The following is a 26,813-nucleotide window of genomic DNA, read 5'->3' as shown; positions in this document are numbered from 1 at the left end:
GAGCGGCCTCCCAGTACTTAAAGGGGGCTACAGGAAAGGGGGGAGGGACTCTTTATCAGGGGTGTAGGGATAGGATGAGGGGTAAGGAGTTTAAACTGAGAGAGGGTAGATTTAGATTAGATGTAAGGAAGAAATTCTTCCCTGTGAGGGTGGTGAGGCCCTGGCACAGGTTTCCCAGAGAAGCTGTGGCTGCCCCCTCCCTGTAGGGGTTCAAGGCCAGGTTGGACGGGGCTTTGAGCAACCTGGTCCAGTGGAAGGTGTCCATGCCCATGGCAGGGGCATTGGAGCTAGATGATCTTTAGGGCCCCTTCCAACCCAAACCATTCTATGATCCTCCAGAAGGTAGTTAAGGACTGCATGTTGAGTATGTGAAAGCTCCTGACTCATCACTGTGGGGCTTATGCAACTCCATTTAGTGGCCGTTTGTTTTAGGGGGAACTGAAGAATCCCATTTAAGGGAAGGTGTTGCCATGCAGTGCAGCTGTGGGTAGCTGGCACTAGCTGTTTAGCTGCTCTTGCCTTATGGGAGTAGATTTTGGACTTGTCCTATACACAGGAAAAAAAAAAATGGACTAAAGCTGCTTCTGTCTGTCCTTACAGACCATACAACCACCTGAATCCTTTCAGTCTCTTTGATCGCTTTGTACTTCAGTGTTAAGCCTTGAATGTTACTGCTTATGAGGACTCTGCTATCTCTCCGGGAGCTCACAAGCTTGGTTAAAAGAGAAATTTGAGTGTGCTTTCTTCCCTACACAGCTGTATGCTTTTAGTATGGGCAATGTGTTCCCTCTCTTGTTCCCCTGGCCCCCATCCCCAAGCTAATTCAGCTGCAGCCATGCTTTTCATACCCAATCAAGTGTGCATGAGGCCTCCATTCCAGTGCTGTAAAGCCATCTACAAACATGTGGGAAGAGGATGGTGCCTATTCAGTAAGCTGTGGACTAGGCAGCTATCTTTCGACAGATTAGCCAGAGGAATTTCTATTGCAAGGCTTGATTGTTCTGGGCCTTTGGCTCCCTTTTGTGCTGGAGCAATGAAAAGTTGTGTTATGACAATGGTTGACAAAATGTTTAATGAAAGCCACAGTTGGCAGTGGCAGAACTTTGAGCCATCCTCCTTTTCTCCAATGCCTGTCATCAAAAGGTGCAGAAACGCTTTTGACATAATCTTCTGCACTGACAGATAAATGGTTTTGACGTAAGGGTCGGAAACCTTCACCTCACTGAACGGAATTCAGCTATCATCATGGTGAGCAGAGACCAGGAGCCACGTATGTCTCTATTCTTTTGTCTGGCAAGGCAGCCAGTCACCTCTGTTTTTGAGAGGTGGCTTTTCTCTACAGTGGTCAGGGTTCCAAAGCAGAGCCAAAACTTCTACATTGCCCAGGGAGGCAGGATTGGCATCTCATGATTCAAAGAGCTGACTGATCACTCCTCGCTGGCAAGCAAGACTTGTTCTGTGACAGCATTATTACTTTGGGGAGGTGGTTTCAAGGCAGGCTACATACCTGGTTATTTAACAAGGCTTTCCTTTCAGTCTCTGCAATGTTCAGTGATCCACAGTGCCGTTTTCACAATGCTAACTAAAGACAAACACAGCTTTCTCATTTAGAGTCTGGAATGGATGAATAGACAGAACAGGGCCTTTCCCATACTGATTTAACAGGTTCTCAGTTCCTGATCATGGGCACCTTAGAGACATGAGGGGGGGGAAAAACCCTATGTTGTTGGATGAGCCAATACAAGGAAGATTTGAGGTATGCAGTAGATAAATAGTGCAGAGCACTTCTCATGCCATTAAGTCAAATAAAGTTCAACCCCCCCACCCCCCCCAAGATCAGCTTTATTCAACAGGGAAAAAACAGCCTGAACATTAGGGGCCACTCAAGTTGGTGTCTCTTCAGTCTTCTCTGCCATCTGTAGAAGCTTCTGACCTTTGTAGGGTGCTTCCCTGAACTTACAGCCCAGGCAGGCTCTTGTCCAGGGTTTATGTTGGTTGTCTGAATTCTGTTTTCTTTGCACAATTGCCTTAGAGGGACCAAATATCATCACATGAGTAATGTAACAGAAACATGTACCTATGCAGAGGAGCAGGCAGCCCACTGGGTACTCTGCTTTCTGCATGGGCATGCCCACACTTGGGCTCAACTGACTGTGTGTGTGTGTAGATGCAGTGCCCGAGAGACCATGTCTTCGTCTCTTAGGACGAAGACATGGTCTCTTGGGACTGGCTTAAAACACTGTAGATCATGCTTTATAAACTGCTGCTTTGAAGAGATGCCCAGCACCTGAGAGAACTCGGGTGGTTTAGGGAAGTGATGATTTGGGAAAGGACAGGGTTTTGCCTTTGGGTTTTGAGGGCTCTTTTTCTTTGAAAAAGATGTTTTAGAGTACTGGTGGCAGAAATACTTGTTCACCAAGGGGCTCCTCAATAAGGAACATGTTCTATGCTATGGGAGAACAGAAACATCAACTGTTCTCAGTGATGGGACAGCTGTGCCCCCAAGCTTGGCATCTCCAGCCTGCATTACTGGTCTGTTCAGCTTGGAGAGGTCAAGCTGATGGGGCTATTAGCCCCTGCAGTGCTTCATGCTGCACTGTACATTTGGGACCTGTGCTTGGTGGTGGGGGAGCACCACGTGCACCCATGACCTCAAGTTTTGAGTTCCCTTCTTTATTTGCATTACTGGAGCCCAACCAAGACTGAGGCCTCATTTCATCAGCATCGTGCCAACCGAGACAATACCTACCTCAATTTTATTTACAGTCCAAATAGACAAGACAGACAAAGGATGGCTGTGGAAACAAAAGCTCTGGAGAGGTGATGTGACATGACCCGGTCACCCAGCAGGAGATTAAGAGAGTCAAGAATAGATGGAGGTTTCCTGACTCCTGGTCCAAATGATCCATCTATTGGAGCACGTTAATTCTTTCTCCCATTTGAATGCTGTGACTAGCATGCCAAATACTGTCTAGTGAAGGGATCTGAGTTCTGGGAAACACATCTTTTGATTGCTAATGCTTCAGGCTAGAAATTCTTGGCTGTTTTAGTGCAAGTTAAAATATAGCTAGTCTCAGAAATTGAGTAAACTGTTTATTTTGGTGTATCTATTCAATTTCAAGTCTCCTGTTTATTTTGCACTGACTCTGTATTTCTAACTTCCATTTCCCAACTGATTTTGGAATGGTGTGTTGTGTGTTTGGTGAGGATGGTTGGCAGCTGGAGTGGGTAGCATGGGGAGAACTGAAGACTTTGGCATACAAGATGGTGGAGTTCACCTGTATTTCTACAGCAACCATTGGAAACTCTTTTTGTTGCTGGTGTAGGCAAAATATGGCTGTGGTATCTGAAGAGCCAGCTATTTGTGCAGTGACTTTGATGTTCAGACTTCTTGAATGGCAGCAACAATTATCAGAAAGTTGCTTTGGATGATGTTAAAACTGTGCCCATGAAATCCTTTATGATGAAGACCTTTGTTTTTTCACTTGTGAACCTCTGAGGTTCGTGTCAGCATCACTCAGTGCTTGAGCACTAAGACAGGAATCTGGTCCCTTTAAGTGCAGGGATGATCAGTTTGGTGCCTGTGATTCTCAGTGCTTCATTCATAAAAGAGCTTCTTAGCCTATTGCAGAGGAATGTTTTGAGGATAAATATATTACCTTAAGAAATACAAAGATTTGCAGCAATAGAAGGCATAGAAATACATGAAAACAGATGGATTCATGCATGGTCATGACCGTGGTTGCATTTCCCCCTTACAGTTTGTCACTAGTATTTGTGTCAGCTTTATTGTGTTGAGCCTATAGGACGTTACCTGTTGTATTTTCTCTTTTTGCCTCTACATCAGGCAGGGACAAGCTCCAACCTGATCTTGCTGTGTGGTTTAAAAAAAAAAGTAGTAATGTAATCTGTGGGCAAATTACACTTTAATTCATAATTGTGCTATGAATATGGACTTGGCTTTCAAATGCACTCTGAGTTTAAACTGCAGTTTGACTTTTATTTAGATAAATGCCTTTGAGTTCATAGTGAAATGGATATCTGCTGTAGGCTGGTATTGATTTAAAGGTCTCTTGAGTGTTTTAAAAGACAGTAGGGGCTTACAGGACAGCATATTTTAAAACTAGATGCTTGGTTAGGTTTTACACTCCTGTGTAGCTTCACGTCTAGATTCTGTTAAGAGTCAGCTTGTGTTGTTGATTTGTAGAGCCTTCTTTCACAGCAGGTATTGGCAAAAAAATTGAATGTTTCAGTCAAGATGCAAGGAGCTGTCTTGAGATCTGACTGCTCTAAAATGATGGGGAACAGCATGTGTGTGAGAACTAGCAAATGGATCCCGTGTGCAGGGGAAAGCTTTGAGCGCTTCCCAGAAATGCATCATTGGAGGGCAGGTGATCAATAACTGCTTTTTAGCCTGAAAGAGGTGTTTATCGCTTCCTGCTAATTGTGCAAAGTTGATAAGCTTTGTAGTTTTTCAAGTCTTGGTATTTGTAAAGTCGCTGTGGGCCTAGATTTCTCTTTGCATTACCACAAAGTGCAGTGGGTTAGCATGAGCAGTTCAAACAGGAGGTCTCTGTCTATGCTCTTCTGGCAGCTTCCCTTTTTTTTGTGTTCCTCAGCTCTTGGGTTGCATAGCATGGGTAAAAGTTCAGTAGGTGTCTCGGTGACTTAGGTCCTGTTTACCTGTTTGGGCTCCAGACCTGCTCGGATTCTGTGGGCACAGCTTTAAAACAAAGAAAATACACAAACCAGGGAAGATTGGCCAGTTTTCTAGTCAGACAGGCTTGGTGGTTTGAATCAGCAGCTGAATGTTTGAGGGCTTATCTAAAATCAGGCCGTGAATCTTTTGGGTCGTGTTCAGAGGTGCAGTAAGAGGGTGTAACCTCCCTGCAGAGGAGACAGGAGGGTTGAATTTTACCCAGGATAATATCCTAGAGCAGGGTGTGGAGCAGGGTAAATTTAAAGTAGGTCCCCCTCACAATTTCCTTACAACTTATTGTGGTTGCTTTTCTGCTACCACCCATCAATTTGCCTCCTCCCTCTTTAGATTACACACTCACAGGAACATGCCAACACTGCATACATCATGTTAATTAGGCCATTTGTTAATTTCCGCATCATTAGTCACTTGGTCTTAATTGATCTGTGCTCTCCTGGTAAGGCCCTAGCTGCAGGTTTGGCCTGTCATGTGTGGTGTGCTGATAGTGCAGATTTTGGAGGGGGACTTCGCTGTCACACCATATGATGCTGCAGCAGAGCACAGCAAAGCTCTTGCTTGTGGTTTTTGGGGGCGGTACTTTATTTGCATTACTTTGTCATTTGCTGTCCCTAGCAATCCTCGCAGTGTGTTCCTCCCAGAAGCATGTTGAGCTCTGGCTGTATTTCCAAACAGGGATGTCCTGCGAGGCAGGTCTGCTTTCCCACCAGGCTGTTTTCAGATAATACAGCACAACCTATTTGCCATCCGTCAGTGAATAATATGGTCTAGATTTGGACTGTTGGGAAGTTGGAAAGCGTTGGTTGGGGTGTTGAGGACCAAAGTGCGTGCTACTGTGTGGCTGGCTGAAAGCTGTAATCACTGATTAAAAAAAAAAAAAAATTAGTGGTATGCTAATAATATCTTGTTAGAAAAGGTAGAATATATTTTATGTTTACACATAGTAAGTGGACATACCTGTGTGTGTATATTTTGTATGTAACACAGTGGTATATAAAAATACTCCATGGGAATATAGTTGTAAAATATTTAGCAGATAGTTTGATTGTTTCAGTTCAGACTTTAATTTGTCAGGAAATATCTTATTCATCTGTGATTAGTTTTGTGGTTGTGAATAACCAATAGAAGAATAATAAATGTAATTATGTAATAGAAAGACAAATTAAAACCACACTAATGCAAAAGAGGAAAAAGGGAGAGCTAGATGATAACACTTTGATCACAGAACTAAACTTACTCATCGATTCACCAAAAAAGTGCTGTTCTGCTGTGTTTTAAGTACTCATGTTTAAAAAAAACCCAAAAACACCCAACAACAAACCCACCCTCCCAGTGCAATCCAGAATAATTAAGACGGCTGTGTTTTGCTGAGCATGGTAACTGCAGTATGCTGATCCCACTGTCTTTTATTTTAACAGAAACCTGAGCTACAACAATTTGACGGAGATTGATCCTTCTGCCTTTGCAGGGCTGTCGAACCTGCAGGAAGTGTAAGTATTCTTTCAAAGGTTTTAATTGTGTTTTGCCAGGGTGGCTTGTGGGCCAGGAGGAAATTGTATATAGTTTCCTAAGACAATACCTTCCTTTAGCTAAGTTGAATGAGCAGATCTGACTTGGTGTGGAGGTTTTTCTCCATGTTGTACCTGTGCTGTTTTTCTTAAACTAATCAATTAGCAGAACACAGCATCCCCATTAGAACAGCATAGCTGTTATTGGAAATCATTGGAGTTTGCCTCCCTCAGTCTTGTGCAATACTCTGAGGGAACAGTTCAGCTAACACACCTGAACATACACACAAAGCTCCTTGCTGAAAGGATAACCCTGAAGCAAGGCAGAACAGCCTGGATTGTGATACCTGATGCCAACCTAACCCAAATCTCCCAGGAAACAAAGGTGTAGTGTAGTGGATAACAAAGCACTTAACTGTGTCTCCTCCTCTCTGACATTCGTGCTCCTTTTGGAACCAGAACAAATTCTGTTTGAAGTCTGCTAGGAGAGGCTAAAACAGCAGAGCTGTCTTTTGCCTTGGTGGGGGAAGAGAGGGAGCTGGTGAAGGCCTGAGTGTCTGTGCCAGACCTCCCTTGCTGGTAAAGGAAACCTTGTTGAGGGAATCGCAGGATTTCCTAGCTCCTGATCTGTGTAAATGCTCAGCAGTTACACTCACAGAGGAGCTGTGCTTGTTAGCTATTCACAGTGATTCCTGGAGCTCTGATTTTGGGTTTTGAAAAATGAAAGTGACTAAAATTGCAAGCGGTGGGTTGAGGTAATGAGCTTGCATTTGAATGTTGAATTGCTGGCATACTTGAGGTTTGGGCTCTGTTTGAAGAGCTACTGATGCCTCATGGGAAACTGAAAAAACATTTCCTTTCAGAAACAATACTGCACTCTGTGTATATCGTGCATTTTCTCTTGTCCTCTGTCTGTTTTCATTAAGTGTTGGCTCTGGGGCTCGTGGAGGGCCCAGATCCTGTGATTCTTAAATAGGCAAAAGAGTTTACTACAGTGGGAGTTCTGCCTGACTGATGCCTGCAGGATTGGACCATGGAGGGATCAATGTTGCATCTCTCCCTTGGCCTGATTGCCCCTGGCTCCCCTGCTTACACTAATAGTAGAGACTTGCTGGGGATCGTGATTGAGTGAGTAATATGCATCAGGAATGACTGCAGTGCTCTGAAATCAGTTCATCATGATCATCCTAGGGAGCAGTCAGGGAGGGGAGAGAAAGTGATGCAGGTCAGCAAAATGCTGCCTATATAGGATCTGTTTTCTCAACTTCTCTTTAAACTGTGGAAAGCCTTAAATTACTGTGCTTAAAGAGGAGAATTGCAGCCCTGATCCCATGAGACTTTAGAATTATCCTAATGTGACTGTGGCTTAGCAATAGCTTTTATTTGTGGAAGTGCCTGAAGGCATGTGACTTCAGGGAACATGGGGCTGGGAAACATGTATGACTTCCGATTCCTTAGGTAGGGAGCTCCCTTGTGCAAAGTGCTGCACGAGTTGAGAGTGGGACGAGTCCTGCACTGAACTGTCAGCTGCTAAAAAAAGATGTCAGGGTTTGGGAGAGGTAAGTAATGCAGCCCACAGAGTAATGGTGCAGATATGAGCTGCTTGCTGTGTCAGAAAGGCAGGGTTAGGGAGAAGAGAGAAGGCAGAGGAGTAAGTAGGAGGGAAAGGGAACAGTCAGAAATGGGAGACTGGAAGGGAGGCAGAGGTCTGGAGCAGAGCCTGGAAGGCAGGCTCTGGAAAGTGTGAGGGAGAAGCTCTATTAAAAGCCCTATCTACCAATCTTGGTTGCTTTTGAATAACAGCTAAACCACAGACCACTGAAATAAACTGCATTTCACAAAGAGAACCACATCTGTACTGCCAGAGCATCTCCTTTCTGAGGTGTTTTTTTTAAGCACTTTACAAACATTCATGAAATAAGCATCATGCTGTGGCATGTCTTGAGAGCAAGTCAGTGTTTTGCTGTGCGCGCTGTGCTGGGCAAACCAAGTCCCCCTCGGGGAAAGAGATTGCCCCAAATAATAGATGCATTGATAAGACCTGAAACCTCCCATGATGCTTCAAACACGGTGCCTGTGGTGTTCCTGAGCATTACAGATGGGGCTCAAAGCTCTGTATGTGTCTCTGTATGTGAATAATTAGTGTGATATATTTTGAAAACCTTTTGTTTTCCCTTGATTTTAAGAAAGTGTCTACAAACCAAAAGATTTAAACTTCATAGCTTATCTTGGATACTCTTTTACTTTACTGCGATAGTAATAAATAGCTGTATTTACCCCAGACTCTTCCCTTTCCCTGGGTTTAAGCAGTTGTTCGTGGTTTTTTTTTTTGAGAAGCTTTTTTTCATTAAAAGTTTTAAATCAATGGAGGATGAAATTTAATGGCAAAGTGGCCTGAAACCCTGTGATCCCACATGCTCTGAAATAAGTAGCTTTGTGCTGATGGAGGCTCAAGTGGTAGGGGCTGGAGTGGGACATTACTTTCCTTCAGGACACCTATGCTTTCTTTCATCCCCTTTGGTGGCTCCCTGTAATGACAGCCCCCTGGGGTCCATCCGTTTTCATCCCTTGGTTGAAAGGGTGGGATGGAGGGTGTTGCTGTTGGGTAGGCCCTTCGTCCTTTCTGGGGTTTCCTCAGGTCATATGGATCATGGGATCCATGAAAGTGATGGTTGCACGGCTCTCAGGTTTTCCAAGCTCATTTGTAACAAAGAGGTAGTAACTGCTAAAATTCCTCTCCAAACAACTCACCTTTTATTTTATAAAGTGCCTTTCACTGAAAGCTCTGGAGAGCTGTGCTATTTTTGAGCAGGCTCCATTTCAGCTTGACACCAGCCTGGCAACTGGACCGTAAATATTTAATACGGGTGGCCCCCCTCCTCCTCTGCCTTAGCATCCAAAGGCAGCAGGTTTGTGTCGTCAAAGGGGAGGGCTGGGGAGGAGAAAGGAGACTGAAAGTTTAAATTTGTGGAGCCTGGTTGTTCTGTTTTGGGTTTTTTTTCTATTTTTCTTGTTTCTTTACATGGGGGAAGGGGAAGATGAGAGGGAAATCCCAGGCAAATACTGAGCTTGGCTGTCTCCTCTGCATCAGCAACTGGTGCCTGGGAGCCAAGAGAGAAAATGAGGTGGGAGAACCACTTCTGACCTGACAGGAGACTGATATATGAAAATAACACTTACGTCAGAGGAGGGTTTGACCAGTTGTTAGACACTGGTTGGTGTCGGAACTGCTTAACCAGAGCTGACCCAGGCTCGCAGAGGGTGAGCCTAATTCTCCTTCTCCTGTGCCTTTCCAGAAGATGCTCAGTTGGATGTTAATGAAAATATGGCACAAATATAAGCATTTGAATACTCTTTACATATTGCTTTGTACCTTTGAAAGCTCTAGACCTTGCTATAATATGAGCAACAATGAGCTTTTAGTTGCAAAGTGGAGCTCCTTGCTGAATTGCAATGCATCTGGCTTTTTTCCCTTACATTTTAAGGCACGGGTATAATGTCAGAGGCAGAGCCGATGCTAAGGAAAGCTTTTATCCCAGCAGTGCCTGGAACTCCTCATGAAATCAAATATCTTGCCTGCTCTCAGAGGAGTTAGAAGGAAGTTCTGGGATGGATGTACTGCTGTCCTCTCCCACCTGCCAAAAATAGTTTTAAAGGAAAGAAGGAAAAAAAAACCCCATAATTCAGGATTGCCCCAACTCATGCACATGGCTTAGCATACCTCAGTTGCGCTGTGCTCCCCTGCCTGCTATGGGATGCTCTGCTTCTCACACCCTTAATTGTGATATTTTTGAGATCTGCTTCGTGGATCCCCTGCAGAAGGGGAACGTTTAAAGGTGGGCACAGGGGCAAGAGACCCAGCAAGGCTCTGCCTCAAGCAATAGATGATTGGAGGTGGCTGGGGGACCTGGGGAGCTGCTGTGTGCTGCCCTGCTCACCCTGATAGGGGCTTGGCTTTAATTGCTTCAGCATGCGGCGGTGGGGGGGGGGCAGGGAGTGAGCAAGATGGCTAAGAAATTAGGTAATTTTCAAGCAGCCAGACAAGCGACTGTTACAGTAATTAATTGACTAATTCACCATACAAACAAGGGCTCTTTAAACCAAGGAAGACCTGGTCACATGGCAAGGATCTGTTTTCAGTCAGAAAAACACTTCAAACATTAGGCCATTGAGGGGGACATTTTTGTACTGGTGTTTCCAGGAGCAGGGCCCCATCTGCAATTGCCATTAGCCCTGGGGGGGGGCTGCTTGGTGCTCCCCAGCCAGCGTGCTGGAGCAGGTCACCTGTTCTTGGTGACATTACTGCAGCCAGGGCCAGGTTTTTGTGTGTGTGCTGCTGGCTTAGTGGGGCTGCCCTTGCAGGATTTCCAGAGCTTGGCCTGGTGTGGAGAGGAGGCCTGAGGCTGCTGTTCCCCACTGCCATGGCACCCTCATGGGTCCCCATGCCCTGGCCTGGCATGGAGGGGTGAGGGGGGGCTGCTGCTCTGGGAGGGAGTTAAATTCATTGTCCCGACGCAGCAGAACCCAGCTGCCTCATGGCCGTGGGTGCAAACAGTCTCCTATCTTGGGCTCGGCTGCAATGACTGTGTAAGCTCAGGCTGATGGAGGGCTGTGGCACAGTACCTTCCTTGGTGGTGCTTGACTTCGCTTAAGGGAGTGGGTGGAAGGGGTAAAAAACCTTGCTTTTATAAAGAAGGTACTATGGGACCAGTTGTGGTGGTTCTTGTTTATTAAAGGGTTGGGTTGGAAAAATAAGGTGGGACTGTCAGAGAGACCCAGACAAACCTCTTGAGATAGAGGCCTCTTCCAAAATGTCGGTGTTCCTGGAGGGTCAAGGGAGTTGGATAAGGAAGTGCCATGGCTGTCCCCTGCTCCTGCATGCTTGGTCGTAGGCTGCTTGCTTCAACAATTAATTTGTTTGTTGCAGGAGACTCAACAACAATGAGCTGACTGCCATTCCCTCCCTGGGACCTGCTGCTTCCAGTGTCCGCTCCCTCCACCTGTAAGTTACTGCTGCCTATTTCAGTTTTTGACTTTGGGCTGTTTGTGGGCTAGGTTTAGCTGCTACTGACCAAGTGTTTTGTGTGTGTCACACCCACTTCTGACTCTTCAGATTTCATTATCGGGCTTGTTGGCACCTTAATTAAGAAACATCAGCTGGAGTCATGTGATTTGCATGAGGTTGGGCTCGATTAATGTGCTTATGGTCAGTGGTAACTTATGTCAGTAAACTCCAAGATTAGTTGCATATCAAGTAAAATTCTTTTTTCTCATCTGCCTTTATTGTTCCTTTTTCCCTGGCCCTGTTCTGATCATTTCTTCTCATAAAGCCAGAAACTATTTGCATCTTACTCTTTCAGGGAACTCATTCCAGACCTGTTTTTATGGTCTCTTTCAACTTTTTTTTTGAGAGAGTGATTGGTGATTGTAAGGCTAGATCTGCAGAAGCTTTGAACTTTGGTAGTTTAGGTGCCTGCAGAAGTATTAGACACCTGAGAGCCCTTGTATCTGCCACCAAGGATCTCAGGTTGAGGATGCTGCTGAAGGGAATAAAGACATAATATCAAACTTCATAGTACCTTAAGAGTGTGGATTTTTAAAGTTATTTTTGCATGTGTCTGCTTGTAATGCACACCGAGAAGGAATTTTGCTGAGGTATGCGTGATACCTCCCAAGTTCCTGGGAAGGGGAAGTGGTTATAGCTAATGTGGACTCTAGCAAAGTGCTTGAGCAGTTCAAGCGATGGTTTCCAGTGTGCGTGGCCTTGCAGTGTACACTTGCAGGCAGGTGCCCATATTTGCCATGGATTTGCTTCTCTTCATAGTGGAAAATGCCTGTGTCCGTACCACCAGGTGATTGGCCTCTCATGCTCAAAAGGCTCTGACTTACTCTGAGTCAACCTTGATCTGTTGACAAGTACATTCCTATTACTTAAATCAAGGACAGAATTGAGCGAAATGAACTGGCACTGTTCCCGCTCTTCCATTAGGAAGCGTTAAAATATGCAAAGCATAACAACTCCCTCACTGTCTTAATTCAGTTTAAGGATCTTAGCTTCAAATTGGTGTCTGTATCTCACTCCTGAGTTTAGTGAGAAGCGTGTTTAGCTTTCAGTTGAGATACGGTGTCTTTGATCTGGTTCCTGGGTATACCGTGTTCCTGCAGAGCTTATGAAGAGCCGAAGTGCTCCTCTGCTATCATCAGTGCTGGATCTAGCAAGTGTATCTGTTAAATGCATAAGTAACCACTTCACCTCCCGCGTGTAGGGGTGGCTTGTGTCTCAACAGTTATCAGACCTGTCAAATGTCACATGCAGTTGGTGTGAAACCATCTTGTTTGATTTCTGCCTCCTGCCGCAGCCTCTCCCCGCTTGCGTGACCACATGTGAAGTCTGGATGTGTGATCTGGGGGCTGCTGGCTGCAGGGCGGGGCGGTAACTCCCTCCAAGCAAGGTCCCTTGTTTAAAGCATGATCCCCTGACACGAGAGGCCATCTGCCTGCCACTTGAACTGAGCTTACCAGGCTACCACATAACCCAGCGTGTTACGCATTGGGATTCAAAAACCTCCAGAAATCTGATTTATGGGTGGAAAGCTTGCATACAATTTACCATCCAGGATATAGTCCTAGGCCCCCCAAATCGGCTTTTCTTTCTCATGAAGTCTATAAATGATCTGAGTTTCACAAGCCCCTGTTGTTATTTTTGCTATTAATTTAGCCATTGGCAAAGGACCAAATTGCTAGAGCTTTGGGTTTTTTATTCCTGAAATGAAATAAGCAGTTTGGAAAGGAGGAATAATAACTGGTGGAAAGCAGTAGATTTACAGCTCCTCTGAAATTTCAGAGTGGTGCAGAAGTAAGGGGAAGGTACAAAGCCAAATGATAAAAGGACGGTATTCTAAACAGACCTGCTTAGTATCACTTTCCAGAAATCTGTATTGCTTTCCTCAGCTGCTACACATAAATAACTCTGATAGTGGGATTTGTAATGCTGCTGTCATACCTCTGCAAGAAGGATCTCTTTGTTTAGCTTGTTTCAGAGAATGCCACTTCTTTCCCCTTGCATTTCCTTTTAAGTTTTACCAGAGGTAAAAATAATCTGAAAGATGTTTTAAAGTACCTGCTTTAATCAATGTTGCTGACTAGCTCACATTGGAATGATTTGCTGAGGAAGTGAAGCTTTTTCCATCCTTGGGAGTCTTTAAATCAATTGGATAGCTTCCTAAAAGGTGGTCCTTTAGTTCAACTCTAGGTTAATGGGCTTGATACACAAATTGTCAGGTAAAGTTCTTTGGCCTGTGTGATGTAAGGAATCAGATTATATGATCATACTGGTTTCTTCTGGCCTTCAAATCTGTGAAGTAATAATTGGGGAGGCTGCCAAACCAAACCCAGGGTGAAGACTCATAATGAAGACTGTGTACTGAGAAACTAGTTTATGTTTAAGTATATAGTGTTACAGTGTATTCTTACTGCTAAAGAAAAATAAATACGTTTCCTTTTTTTTCTTTCAGTGTTTAGAAATGTGTGAAGTGTGTTTACCTCACAGACCTCTGAAGTAGGTTTTGTGTATTGCATGTGGTTAAGCATTTCCAAAGGGCTGTGAATGTATTATAAAACCAAGGGTTGTATATTTGTCACTCAAAACAGCTCTTTTGAATGAGTTACTTCATCTCCCACTCTTAAACTGGGGAAGAGACTTCTCCTTTTGGTGCTGGGAGAAAATCTGCCATACTGCCAAACTCAAATTTTCCATAAAGGTTTTAGTAATAAGCTTGATTGCTTTGCATTCCGTGGTTTTTTGGGTTTCCCATACCTGTCTTCATCACCTGAAATTTGCTTGACCCCACATGTGAGTGGACCGTGGGCCAGTAATGTATGTAAGGATGTGGGAATCTGTTGGAGAGAGAATTCTCAGGGCTTCCTGCAAATCTTTGGATGCTTCAGGCTGCACATGGATGCAGGCTTAACATATGTATCAAACATGCTATACCCTAATATACTGCCATGAAGTTTAGTTCAGTTAATTATTCCTTGAAGAGTCAGTTTGTTTGCCTTGCATGTTGAAAATACTGCCAAAGTCGTTCATCTCAACGAGAGCAAACATAAGGGACTTGATAAGGCTTTTAATAGAACAGAAGGGAAAAATAATCTGTGTATGGGTTACCAAATAAAAACAGACATTAAATGCAAACATCTGTTAGTGCAAACAAAAGCCAGGAAATTCAGCTGGGAGGGGGAGAGACTGAATCTGGATTCATTCCGAAATTACATCGGAGTAGCTAAGAGGAGAATCTTGCCTGAAATTCCCACAGCATTTGTAATTTAGCTACAGTTCCTAGACTTGGACATTTGGGAGTTGATGGCAGGATGTTTTCACTGACATGCTCTTGGCTGAGGATTTCCCTTCCCAATGTTCTGCTGCAACTCAAGTGTGTTAACTCTGTAGGTTCTCGAGAAGACTCTGTTACGTGATCTGGTGGGGAAGGGGTGGATGGAAGAAACCATTGATTTGCAGCAGAACTGAGTCTGTTTATATCCGACTTCCTCACTAACTTGTGCGGAGAGTCTCTTAGCCTTGCTAGCATGCCTGGTAAAGGTCAGACCTGAGCTGCAATCAGCTCTGCACTGGTCTGTTATCACAGGTTTCTCACAAACCCCTGTGCAGGTGCAAGCTCAGCCCTTACTCTGGGGCCTGCCTGCCTCTGCTTCATCTACCTGCATGTGGCCTGGCTCCAAGGTGACCAGCCTGATTGAGTCAGCATCCACGGAAGCTGGGGTGCCTGCGCAGGCTGTTACACAGCTGTTCAGCTCAGCGGACAGCCTGCTATCCAGACCTCTGAAGCAAGTGTGGTAAACAGAGCACACTCTGCGCTAAGTAGCGCGCTAGGAATTAAGGAAGTTAACAGATTAAACACTTAGAAATAACTTTCGTTTCTTTCACTCTAAGTCTTTTAAGCCCCCAGCCATTTAGGAACAAAAGGGATAGTGACCCATGGTAGTCAGCTGTATGTTAGCAACAGGCAAAGCTGTTTGAGATGCTGTGGCCCCATGATCTTGCTCTGAATGAGCACAGATAAGGTAGTGAGAATGGGGATCTTTGGAGCAAAAGAGTGTGAAATAGGATTAGCTGATTCACAGAGGATGTGATGACACTCTGCAGCATATTTACTGGGGAGAGCGAAATCAATAGGACTACTCTGCTGCCAAACTGAGCATAAAAGTCTCTTGAAGAAAATCAATCTTCTTTACAGGCTCATTAATGTAAAGATCAATTCACATTAAACTGTAATTAAACAGAGAGGGCTAATCGGAGAAGGGCGAGTGATCTACTATGCCACAGGCAAAATAGATCATGTAAAATTTGAAAACTAAATACATGGAGAATTGGAAACTAGGAATGGCAGGGAACATGCTAGGTCTGCTTGAAAGGACTGGTGAGCTCAGATGCTGATGTGGGGCAGTATGGTCCTCATGAAAAGGAGGGTACTCTGGTATGTCGTCTGGACGTCGGGCAGTAAGACAGGTCAAAGACTCTAGCTAGTAATTTCTGCATCAGGAGTAATGTTTCCATTTGAATTGCATTGGTTTCTTGGAGACCTTTTCCCCAGTGTTGGGGATTTCATTATAATTGTAGTTAAATTAGTCACATTGTTAATAACGTGACCCTCGTTTCTTGTCTGACTTCGGCTTTAATTTTCATTGTATCTCATTAGACCTTTGTAGTGGATTAGAGTTGACTGGTCTTGGGAGATCCCTAACGGGGCAGAATTGGCATTATACTATTGATCCTCCTCCTGGAGCTGTTACCTCATGCTTTCTTAGTGAAGGCTTGGGAAAGCAACTGTTACTGTAGTACTGTTTGCACTGCTTTGCTAGTGTTGTCAGTTTGCAGAGCCTCTTTCTAACGACCCATGTGGTCCATTAGATGCTTTGAGCTGCTGTTTTGCTTTCACCCAAGACAAACATGTCTTGCTATGTTAGCTACAACAATGCTAGCAGTCGCTGTACTCTGCCGATCCAAGTGTGATCTAGCAAACATGCCTTTGTTTCTGCAGCCTTTTTCCAGGAGCCAAGGTGGTGATGTTGAGATGTGACTCCAGTTGGTCTTTGCTTTTCAAGTTAAGATGATGAAGACTCAGCTGAGTATCGGGAGGACTGCAGCTTCAGTTCCTGCCATTGGGACCCTCTTTGGGTAACCCGTTAGAGAGCTCAAAACTGCTGCATCTGTGCTGTTTATAGAGAACAGCTCAGGCCTGAGCTACATGAGGTGTGAGCTCACTTCATGTTCTTGACTAGGCGAGAGTAGGTGGTGTTGATAATTGGGAGGTTTGGGCTTAAATGAAGAATTGAGATTTGAGCTACACGATAGTGTAGATGTAGCCTTAGAGGCCATTTGTGGCCTGGGATCCTGCTGTGGCTAATTGCTGTACAAACAGAACAACTGCCTTGACCCCCAAGAGGCTTAGGCTGCAAGTCATCTTTGCTGGAGTTAAAAAAGGATGATCTAACAATTAGAAATAAGGAGAATACGCTGTTAATTCCATCTGGGTCACAGCAAGCGGTTTTGTACTTGTAAGCACAAAATCCAGATGACTCAGATGCAGCCGTGTGCGGGGTCCGGTTGAAGTCAGCAGGCTCTGCTTGTGTGCAGGACGTGTCTTGGGCAGCTCAGACAACCGCGCTGCCTGCCACGCAGCATAATTACTTGCACAAAGAAAACTTCCTCTGGTAAGAAAGGCAAAGTGGTATATGCAGGTGTACATCCATCAGTGGGAGCAGGTTCACCCCCAGCCCCTGCCTGCATCAGTTCTTACGTGGTGACATGTCTACAGGGACCAATTCTCCAGTGTTTACTCGGGCAATTCCCCTCAGGCTGGAGAGAGAGTTGCTTTCTGAGGATTTGGTCCATGCTGCAGACTACACAGCTTCTATTTTTGAATGTGAATATATTGATGTGGAAAGGTGAATAGAAAGAATGCTGGCAGTCAGGCTGTTCAGTATGCAAGTAATGTACAGGCATGAGATATTCTAAAACCCACCTCTCCTGTTTGTTTTGCTCAGGGTTCATAGTAAGGCTCTAGTGCGTAAAGTCTGCTAGTTTTTGAGGCCAAAGACTGCAAGAGGCTTTCCCAGTGGAGGAAATTCTCATTAATCATGTGCTCCCAAGCACCAGAAGAGATGCTGTTTTGACTTCTCTTTTGGGCTGTTGGAACTGTTCTAATCATTTGCATGTCCTCTTTGAGCTTTCAGATATAATGCGAGTGCATGGAAATGGGAAAGGATCTGGGGCTATTTCAGGGAAGTGAGTAATCATTTTTTTTCTAGAAAAGCAACAGCAGCAAAGCACATAGTTCTCGGACTCACAAAAGAGCACCAGAAAGCAATCTGGGCACGTATAGAGCAGTGTAAAAATTGGCTAGAGGAAAAAGATAGTGAAAGTTGGTGGCAACTCATGGAATACCAGTTATCCCTTGAGGCTGCTTCGTTATGTATTTACTAGTGAGGATAACTGTTTTGTGCAGCCGTGGCAGCTTCTTCTGTGAGTAGAGAATTGCTTTTTGCTGGGCTAGGTCTGCTCTGACATCTGTGTGCTTTTTGGCAGGCCGTGCTAGGTTAGTATTTGTTCTGGAGGAAGGAGAGGACACAAGTGGTCTTGTAGGACGGAGTACAAGATTAGGGGTTAGAATACTGGAACAGTATCTTTTCTCTGTGTCCCACACATTCATTACACCCCAAGACCAAGTAAATTCCTGTTTGGGTAGGCCTGCTTCCTCTGAGCTGAAGAGGTGGGGCAGATGTAAACCATCTTCTGGTGCGTTGTCCGAGGGCAGGTGTGTGTTGTGTACAATGCACAAGATGGTTTCCAAGTTCTGTCCCTCTGCAGATCAAGCCTGGATTAGTTGTTAGGGTCATTTCTGACCATGATCTTTTGTTAAGGTCAATATGAAAAATAGCCTCATATTTGAGCCTTAGAATAGCCCAAACTTGCTACTATTAATATCTATGGTAGATTGACTGTCTCATTTAATGGCATATGGCAAATAAAGCACATGTCTACAAACACAATTCCTTTGTTAGTCTTCACAGGCTGAGCAGATTTCAAACATAAATAACTTGCTGAGTTGAAAGTTTTTTTAGCATATTGGAGTTTCCTGCCTAAAAACTGCTGGTAATGGCAATTTAGTTTGCTTGGGGTGAGTAAAAGCAGAGTTGCAGCTGCAATAAAAGCAAGTTAAATTATTTCTGGGTAGAATTCTCTACTCATTTTTCTCTCTGAAAGCTTGGCTGATTCAGTTTTGTAACGAAATTGCATAAAACCAGGAAACTATCAATTAGTTACTGTTTTCATGCTTTCCTCCCTATTGAGATTGCCCTGTTAGTCCTCATTACCAGCCCTCGGTTTATCCTAGTTGTTAGACCAGTTGTGCTTGCTCGGAGCATCAAATAGATGCCTAGCAAGGAGTAAGAGGGGTGAGGGTAGAATTGTGATTTTATTTTATTTTTTTTTTTAAAGTATGGTGCCATAGAGCACTTCCAAAATCTCTCCATTTTGTTTACTTTCAAGTGTCCTGGAAGACTTGAGAAGAGGCACTCAGTGTCTTTTAGTTCCTCTGCATATAACAAGGCTAAAACTGTTTCAGCAGAGGTGTTAAAAAATGAATCCTGCCCATGTGGTTCAAAGCCCAGTGAGTTAAAACATCAGTTTTGCCATTTACCTTCTGCTCTGTATGATGCTTAGCACTTCCATCATTGCTTCCACTGGCACAGTTAGGAATAATGTGTAATTCAGGGTAAAGAAACACTAGTGTAAACAGTGTTCACTAAAATGTGATCCTGCCATGTCTAGGTTGGAAAAGATTAGCAAAAGAATCTCTAGAAAGTTCATTTTTTAAATTAATAAAAGCTGGCTATATACTGGATTTTTTATTTTTAACCCTTGTTAATTCCCCGATTAACTGCACAGATGAACAGTAGAGATCATGTCAAAAGTTACAATCTTACTCTTGCAAAAACAGCCGTGCTGGGGGCATGCCGGGTGGAAAATCTGATTGCTGGTTAAGGCAGATGAGAAAGTGATCGGTCATACCTTTAGATGAAGTGGTCACTTAAAAAGCCACCTTCCCTTCCAAGTGTGTGCATAACTCTTGCTTGTTAACAGGAATTCCGTGTGAATATTGATTGGGAATAAGTGGTTGGGTGAGTACATGTTCTGCCTGTCAAACCATTTAATGTTCAATTGCACATCAGGGAGAATAGCAAAGGCAGCTGGAAAGCGAAATAGGAGTGCAGGGGCGTACGAGTGAAAAGACAACTGTTTTAGTGGTCAGATCTGAGCAGAGAAGAAAGTTGGAGAGGGGGGAAGAATTAAGAGTTGATGGCGAAAGAACCTATAAATGGCTCATTGTTTTTAGATTTAAAATATCTTCTCCTGTCCTATCTATATACTGCAGATCACATGCTGTGTGGAAGCAGTTACTGAACGGAGGAGTGATTAGCCATAAACAACCAGGGAAGGGGGTTGGACTTTGTGTAATTTTTCAGGTTTGGAAGAACAACACCTTTTGGTGATTTTATTGAAGACTTTCTATTTCCCCCTCCAGCTTATGTTCTTGAGACAGTTGTCTTTTTCAAAATAAGCAGAATGAAGAAGTAAATGGTCTTATTAAAGAAGCTTGAACTTATTTGCTAAGTGGTGATAAATGCTTACCACTAATTTTACAAGATCTTCTCTAGGGAAGCTTGAACAGATAGTGTTTTACACCAGCCTGGCCTAGCACAGTTGCAGTTCTACTTCAAAGTTCAAATTCTCTGTTCCCTGGATCTTTTGACACCTTCTGCAGTTTCCTGAAGCCATCCTTCCTACTTGATACACTTTATTAATAACAGGGTGCCTAGACTTGTTAAGAAGAGCTATTTTCTTTGATAACTTGACCATTGCTTTTCCACGTAGGAGCTATTCCTTCTTGCAGGGTGAACGGTCTCAGCCGAGCAGAGCTCCCAGTGAAGTCTGCCCAGAGGCTATTCCTGCTCTGGTGACCTTGCTGACAAGACAGATAAGCCCTTTCAACAGAGCACAAGTGTGTGTCATGTTGGAACAGACTAACCAGCCAGCCTATCTACATCTCTAAAGTGTTAACAGGAGTTTGACTGGCCAGTCAAAAAATGTGTTTCTCCAACTGCTGCCTTCTTCAAGGGACAAGTCTTTTCGCAAGTTCTGCAAGTTCCACGAGACTCAAGAGTTTGATGGTCTGGAGAGTAGATGTATTCAAGTGTGGTGTTGGCTATTTACCTGCCTTAGTGTCAGGATCACAGAGCTCTTGTGTAGCTAAATCCACCTGTTTTCATTGTGCTCCTGTCAAAGGTGGGAAAAGCCTGTGTCACATCATGTCTTTCAGGCACAAACAGTCTGCTTGCAATTACAGTTTGGATTAGTGTTGCAGCATAATGGGCAGAGTCATTACATTTGGTTTGCACTTAAATTGCTTCTCTGCTTGTGTATTTTCCCCTCCTCACTCCTGTGGAGAGACAGAAGCAAAACAAAGCCACCCACAAAACACATGCACTCACTAGGCTGTGGTGGATCTTCTTTACTTTGATCATTTGTTACACAAAGAGAAACTAAAATCAGCATCAGGATTTAAGAATAAAAGTGCCTGCATGCCCTGTGATCCTGGACTCTATTGGGTTTCAAATGAAAATGCTTCCCTTCTTGATTAGAAGCACAAAAGTTGAAAATGAAAAGAGGCTGCAGTCTCTGCTTGGGAGTGGGATAGAGTAGCTGCCCCAGCCTCTGCTCTGGGCTGGTTACACTGATGTCTGGGCTGGATCTGATTCTTAGTGTCTGTTTTTCCTCATCACAAACCTGGCTCATCTTTGAGGCCAGTGATAAGCATGTGGGGGTGACTAGGCAGCAGCCCTGACATGGAGTGGCTCCTTGTGCTGGGGGCTGTGCAAGTGTGGGGCTGTGGAGAGCAGGAACTCACCAGAGCAGCAAACCATTGGGGGTTGAACTGGGCTTTTTCTTGGCTTCAAGGACTGGCTCATGCATTTAATTTGTGATAGAAAATTGAGTTTGGCTGGCATGTATAATCAGCAGAAGAAAGCCCTCAAGGTAAAAGTGCAAGAGGAAAAGCCAATGGCAGAGTAAGAGAGTAGCGGACCAAAGTTGTAAGATGTAGAACATGGAAACACTGACCTGACTGTCATCTGCCAGCAACTGAATGACCCCTTTCAAATACTGATGCCGTCCTTCCTTCAAAGAGGCTCTGCTGAGCCCCACGACCCCATTTAGACAGCTGCTGCAGAGCCATGTGGTTTCCTGAATTCTTGTATGAGAACTGCCATTTACCTTATGTGACTCGTCCTTCTATTTGCATGGGACAGTTCTCCTTAGAGTTCAGAACTCAGCAGGACCTCTCTTCTCAGTGCTTGCTCCGGACTGAGGCCAGGGAATGTGAGAAGATGGAGAGTGACAAGAGCAGTGGTTTGGACTGTTACCTGGAGGAGGAGAGGATGAAAGTCTAGCACAGCTATGAGTGTTCACACACCGGCTGTTTCAAAACCAGCATTGATTATTCTCAGTGACTTAGAGATCCTCTCCCTCCCTGGTGCCAGAGAACTGGCCAAACTGCATTACAAGTTGAGTAGCCCCTGCTGAAGGTCCCTGGCCCCAACCCTTGCAGGTGCATCATCCCTTTGGGGGATGCACATGGTGACTCTGAAGATAATTGCTGAGAAGTTTTGAGGTAGATCTGCACACATGGAGATGAGGGTTGTACTCTGGTATTGAGTTCATAAAAGTTCAGGAAAGCTCCTTACAGAGAAGCTGTGATGATGAAAGATGCTTTGCACAGCCTTTTTTAATGGATCTGTGCCCTTTGTGAATACATCATTTAAAAAGCCTCTGCAGAGTACAATCTTCATGGAACATCTGGTGTAACAAGAAGAGAGCAGAAACTGGTCCTCTTGGAACCACCTTGTTGCTGATGGGGGGACTGAGACTGTCTTGTCTTCAGGAATCTTAATTTGCTTTGATGTTATAACAGGTTGTGTAATCTGCTGAAGTGATAAGACAGCCTCTGTTTTAAAGATGACTAACTTCTAATCCTGCCTGTCCCACACATTTTGCTCTGTTAATGGAATTGAATGCCAAAGGCTTAGAAAGTTAGGTGTTGCAAAAAATATCCAAAATCATATGGTGGCAAGTCAAAAAAGTCTAATGAAAGTAAGTGCAGATCAAAGTGAGGGAGAAAACTTTGAAAATTACATCACTTACCTTAGTGGATCTAACACACAGCATAGTCATCTAACAAGTCAGAAAGTTTACATAAATGTCGCTTGTGCAGAAATATCCTAAGAGAATAAGTATTTTGCCAGATGTGGTGTTTTTTTGGTTACATTAGAAGAAAGTCTTTCCTATGCAGTTCATACTGAACCCAACAAAGGCCTTAAATGTGCATCAACTTCAGGCCCTTACTGATGTCCATCTGCTATGAAAGTCAGCTTCTAAAGAGTATGATGCTTGATGTCTGCCTAACTCTTATCTAAGTGGCTGCCTTACGAAAGAGCTATGAGACTGTGTCTGGCAGGAGGATAACATCTGCCCATGATCGGGTACCCAGGGCCCAAGGATGCTCTGAGGCCACACTTGGACTGCACCAGGGTCAACAGTTGCAGTCTGTCAGGGAGGCAGATGAATTTGGTCCTGTGGGTGGGCACAGAGTAACCCTTAACAGATAGTGAAAACATAGCCCTTAAGCCATGCTGGACTCACATGAATAGTTCTGTTGACTGCAGTGGAACTATTTGTTTGTGTAATAGTTTGCTTGTGGGAATAAGTAGTTCATAACACAGCCCTGTGCAGTATCTCTGACTTGACTTGCAGGTGGCTGCTACTCTCAGGTCCAAAGGGAAGACTTAGAAAATCTCATCTCCCAGACTGCTTTCTGACTCTAAATGTTCATGACCTGGAACAAAGATGCAGTCACTTCACTGTGAAAAGTTGCATTTGTCTGCCCCCCTCCTCCTGCAAAAAAAACAAAACCCAAAACCAGCAAACAACTAAACAAAACAAGAAAAAAAAAAAACCCAAACATGTTGTTTTTTGACCCCCTTGTCTGTCGCAGCCTTCATCTAGCTGTGGGTATTTTGCTTCATGCTTGTCCATATACTAAATGACCAACACAGGGCAAGAAAGTAATCTGATGCATGAAAGCCCCCTGAAATATATCTGTTCTGAACCTGATGTGCAGCAGATGGAGAAATGCCTTTAGACTTTCTGCCATAGTTTGATGTAGCTGGAATAGCTCTGTCAGCCTGTTCTTGCTTTACGCTTACATGTATGATGGTTTTAAGTGAAAAACTGTAAAATGGTCGTGGATTTTGTTTGCTGCATCTTGGAAAGTCTTTTTTTTTTTTTTTTTTTTTTTTTTTTTTTGAAGGAGTGCTAGGGAGAGGGAAGATCCTGACATACAGCCTCAGGCAGAGCATGTAAACCTTTAAGGGAAAGTTAGAATACCTGTAAAAATTACACAAGGGGTTTTTTTGCTCATATGTTGGGTGGTTGGTTGGGGTTTTTTGTGTGAATGACCTGAAAATGCAGTGGCTGCTTGGTCTGCCACTTCTCTGCTCTTGTGCGTGCGGCCGGCACCTGAACAAACAGAGCTGTATCTGCGGCAGCCTGGGACTCTGCCAGGATTCCTCAGGGAAGGAGTGATTCAGAGCATCTGAGAAAAGTGGGGGCTGCTTCCATGCATCCTTGCTTCCTGCCCAGACAATAACCCATGCAGCCTTACTCTGAAAGGACAGTGGGGCTGTTCCCATAAGCAAATACAGCACATGTTGTATTGGATAAAAATGTACATTCTTGGTATGAAATCTTGAGCCTCATGGATTATCCTGGCAAGGTTGCCATGACAGTGTAAGGTGTCAGATAGTGAGGTTTTCCCAGAGCAGTTGGGAGCATGAGGGTTTATGCACTTTGGGCAGGTCAGCCTTTCAGGGAAGGTCTCATGTGAAGAACTAGAGGACTGTGTGCCACAGATTTCCAGCATGTCACCTGCATGTTTACTTCATCTTCTGCTGCAGGCATAGCTTCACTACTCCAAGGCAGATCTTACACAACTTACAGCACAGAAGAGAAATTTTTCTAGGATAAAAGTCTTTGGAGGCAAAAAAATAAATTACAAGTAAAATATTAAAATTGTGTAAGAAGTTCTGCATTGATAAACTGTACAAACTTTGAGTCATTGGGACCTGGACATCAGCTTTGACATTCTCATCTTTCCTTCTTTCCATACATTCATAAGAATCACTTGGGACACATCTTGAGTTACTGGTTGGTTGTTCTGGTCACCTTATTACAAACATTTCTGTTGCTGCTGTTTGTAAACACAAACACATCTTCCAGATTATTGGTTCCCCTTTATCCTTGTCAGGAAAATTGCTTGGGTATTGCCTTCTACTCAAACTATGATTTTTAAAAAACTTTTTCTCTTAATTTTTTTGTGTGTGTAGTGAGTGGTGGGCTAAAATCAGATGGCAGATCACCTAAGGTGAGAGTTTAGGAACCCAGGTCTTGAATCTCTTCAGTGTTTCTAAGAGGATCAATATTAAATCTTTGTCTTCTCTGATTTGAGAAGGTAGAGGAAGAGGAGGGCAGGTAATTCCAGGCATTGGTTAGTCACAGTGTATGTGATCCGTCTCCTCTTATAGTGCCTCTGATCTTGTTCTCTTTGCATGGCCTGTCTCTGACACCAAACCTCGCCTGTCCTTCAGTAACAAACCCCATAACTCTTTCTGGCTCCAGCATTTAGTTTCTTCAATACTTTCCCTGTATGGAAGTATTAACCAAACCCTGAACTTTTTAATCTCTCCATTTCTAGTCTTGTGATCTCCCCCGTATGCTAATTTTGAAAATGTGCTGGCGTATTAATAGAACCCTACCCGAGGTGCGGAGCCTCTCTTTTGAAGCTTGATTTTATTTTTGATGCCTATAACAGGTGTTGGTTTAATAGGTTTGCTGTATTATGGCTCTTTTTTTTTTTTTTTTTTTTGAGCCTAGCCAGCTCTGTAAGCTGACACTACATGAAGGCCAAGCATGTGACTTCTCCCTGCCTTGAGCCTCACTTCACACCAAACATTTGCACTGCAGACTCCCAGCAGCCAAGGCAGCCTTAATTCAAGCTTTGTCTAAACCAGGAGGTTTTGTACTGATTGTATTTAAATCAGACCAACTAAAGCCCCTGGTACATTCCCATCTGAGGGTCTGTTTGCTTTGATTTTCCACTGTCAGCTTTCTAATGGGCAGCTGCTGAGGGGAAGTGAACGTGGCTCGAACAACAAAGGAGCATGTTTGCACTGCTCTCTGCATCGATTTCACACAAGTAGTTTGAAGCCATGGTCTAAATTAAACTGATTAGTGTTCTCCAAAGGACAGGCTTGCTGCAAAGAGGAAGGTGAATTCTTCTCCTATTAGGTCTAGTGGAAAATGTTTCACAGCCTGTTTATCAAATAAATATTCACAAAGACGCTTCGAACTAGGAAACCCACCGGGATTAAAGTGTAACTTTACCTCTAAAATACAAGCTGAGATTCCTGGAAATGCTGCAAGCTTTTGACTTTGTGCCACCTGTTGTTTTCCTGCCACCCCCTTCGGCTCCCTCCTGACTTAGAGCAAACCCAAACACGCTTTGGCTTCCCTGGAACATTTTGCTTGTTTTTCTGTCTCGCAGCAGCCCGGAGGAGCACAGAGCATGCGTTCGCTCCCTGACGTGGTCCTCACGGCCTTGGTTCAGCAAATTGCTGGCTGAGGTTAATCCAGATCTCTTAGAATCCTGAGGGGTCTGTTCAAGAGTGGTGCAAGGGTTTATAGAAGCTGCACTGCCTTGGGTGCGGGCGGGTTCAGCAGTGATGGCTGGAGGGAGGGTAGCTTCCCTCAGCTCTCCTCTCTCTGCAGCTGTAGCTGGTGCTGACCTGAGGGCAAAGCAGTTCCTGAACAAGTGCCATATGTATGCAGTTTAGTGTGAAAGTAATCCATTGCTGACTTGGAGTTACCTTAGTTTGGCACTAAGATGTTACAGTTCAATATCTACATTAGCTGCAAATGAGGTGAGGTTGGGTATGAACTGGGGAGTTCAACTGTTTTAGACTGATCCTCCCATATTCATGAGCAAACCACAGTGTAATTGGATGGGCTCCTTAGTTCCTATGATTTCTTTTTCACTTGAACTGCTTTCACACCAGATTCTTAGTCCTCAGTGAAGGCAGTCCTGCATCATCCTAGTCTGGTAGTATGTTCCCATACACATTGGTAAACCAGAGGTAGAGAGGGGTTAAGAAACTTGCCCAAGGCAGATGAGTCAGTGCCAGAGCTGGGAATAGAAACTAAGGGACTTGGCTCCTGCTCCAGGCTCTGATTGCACAATCTCACATTGAAGCCCTGTCATCGTACACTTTTGAGGTGACACTGGCTGAAGCGAGGCAGGGAAAGCAGTTTCCAGGCTGTGATACCTAAGGAGAGGGGAGAGGAAAAGACTCCTGGAGGCAAATTGGTTGTGGAAGCACCGATAATTTGTTGCAGTTGG

At 44.2% G+C, this 26,813-nt stretch overlaps 1 protein-coding gene across 1 annotated transcript in view; it reads left to right on the top strand.

Annotated features, from left to right (window-relative positions):
* The window catches only part of LRIG1 (leucine rich repeats and immunoglobulin like domains 1), a 96,056-nt gene that overhangs the window by 32,353 nt on the left and 36,890 nt on the right, over positions 1-26,813 (top strand). The window contains 2 exon segments of the mRNA XM_074879087.1: positions 6,136-6,207; positions 11,153-11,227. Of these exon segments, the coding sequence (XP_074735188.1) occupies positions 6,136-6,207; positions 11,153-11,227 (147 nt within the window).

This window comes from Strix uralensis, chromosome 10 (assembly GCF_047716275.1).
Source record: "Strix uralensis isolate ZFMK-TIS-50842 chromosome 10, bStrUra1, whole genome shotgun sequence".
Taxonomy (NCBI): domain Eukaryota; kingdom Metazoa; phylum Chordata; class Aves; order Strigiformes; family Strigidae; genus Strix; species Strix uralensis.
This window is presented reverse-complemented; position numbering and strand designations above follow the sequence as displayed.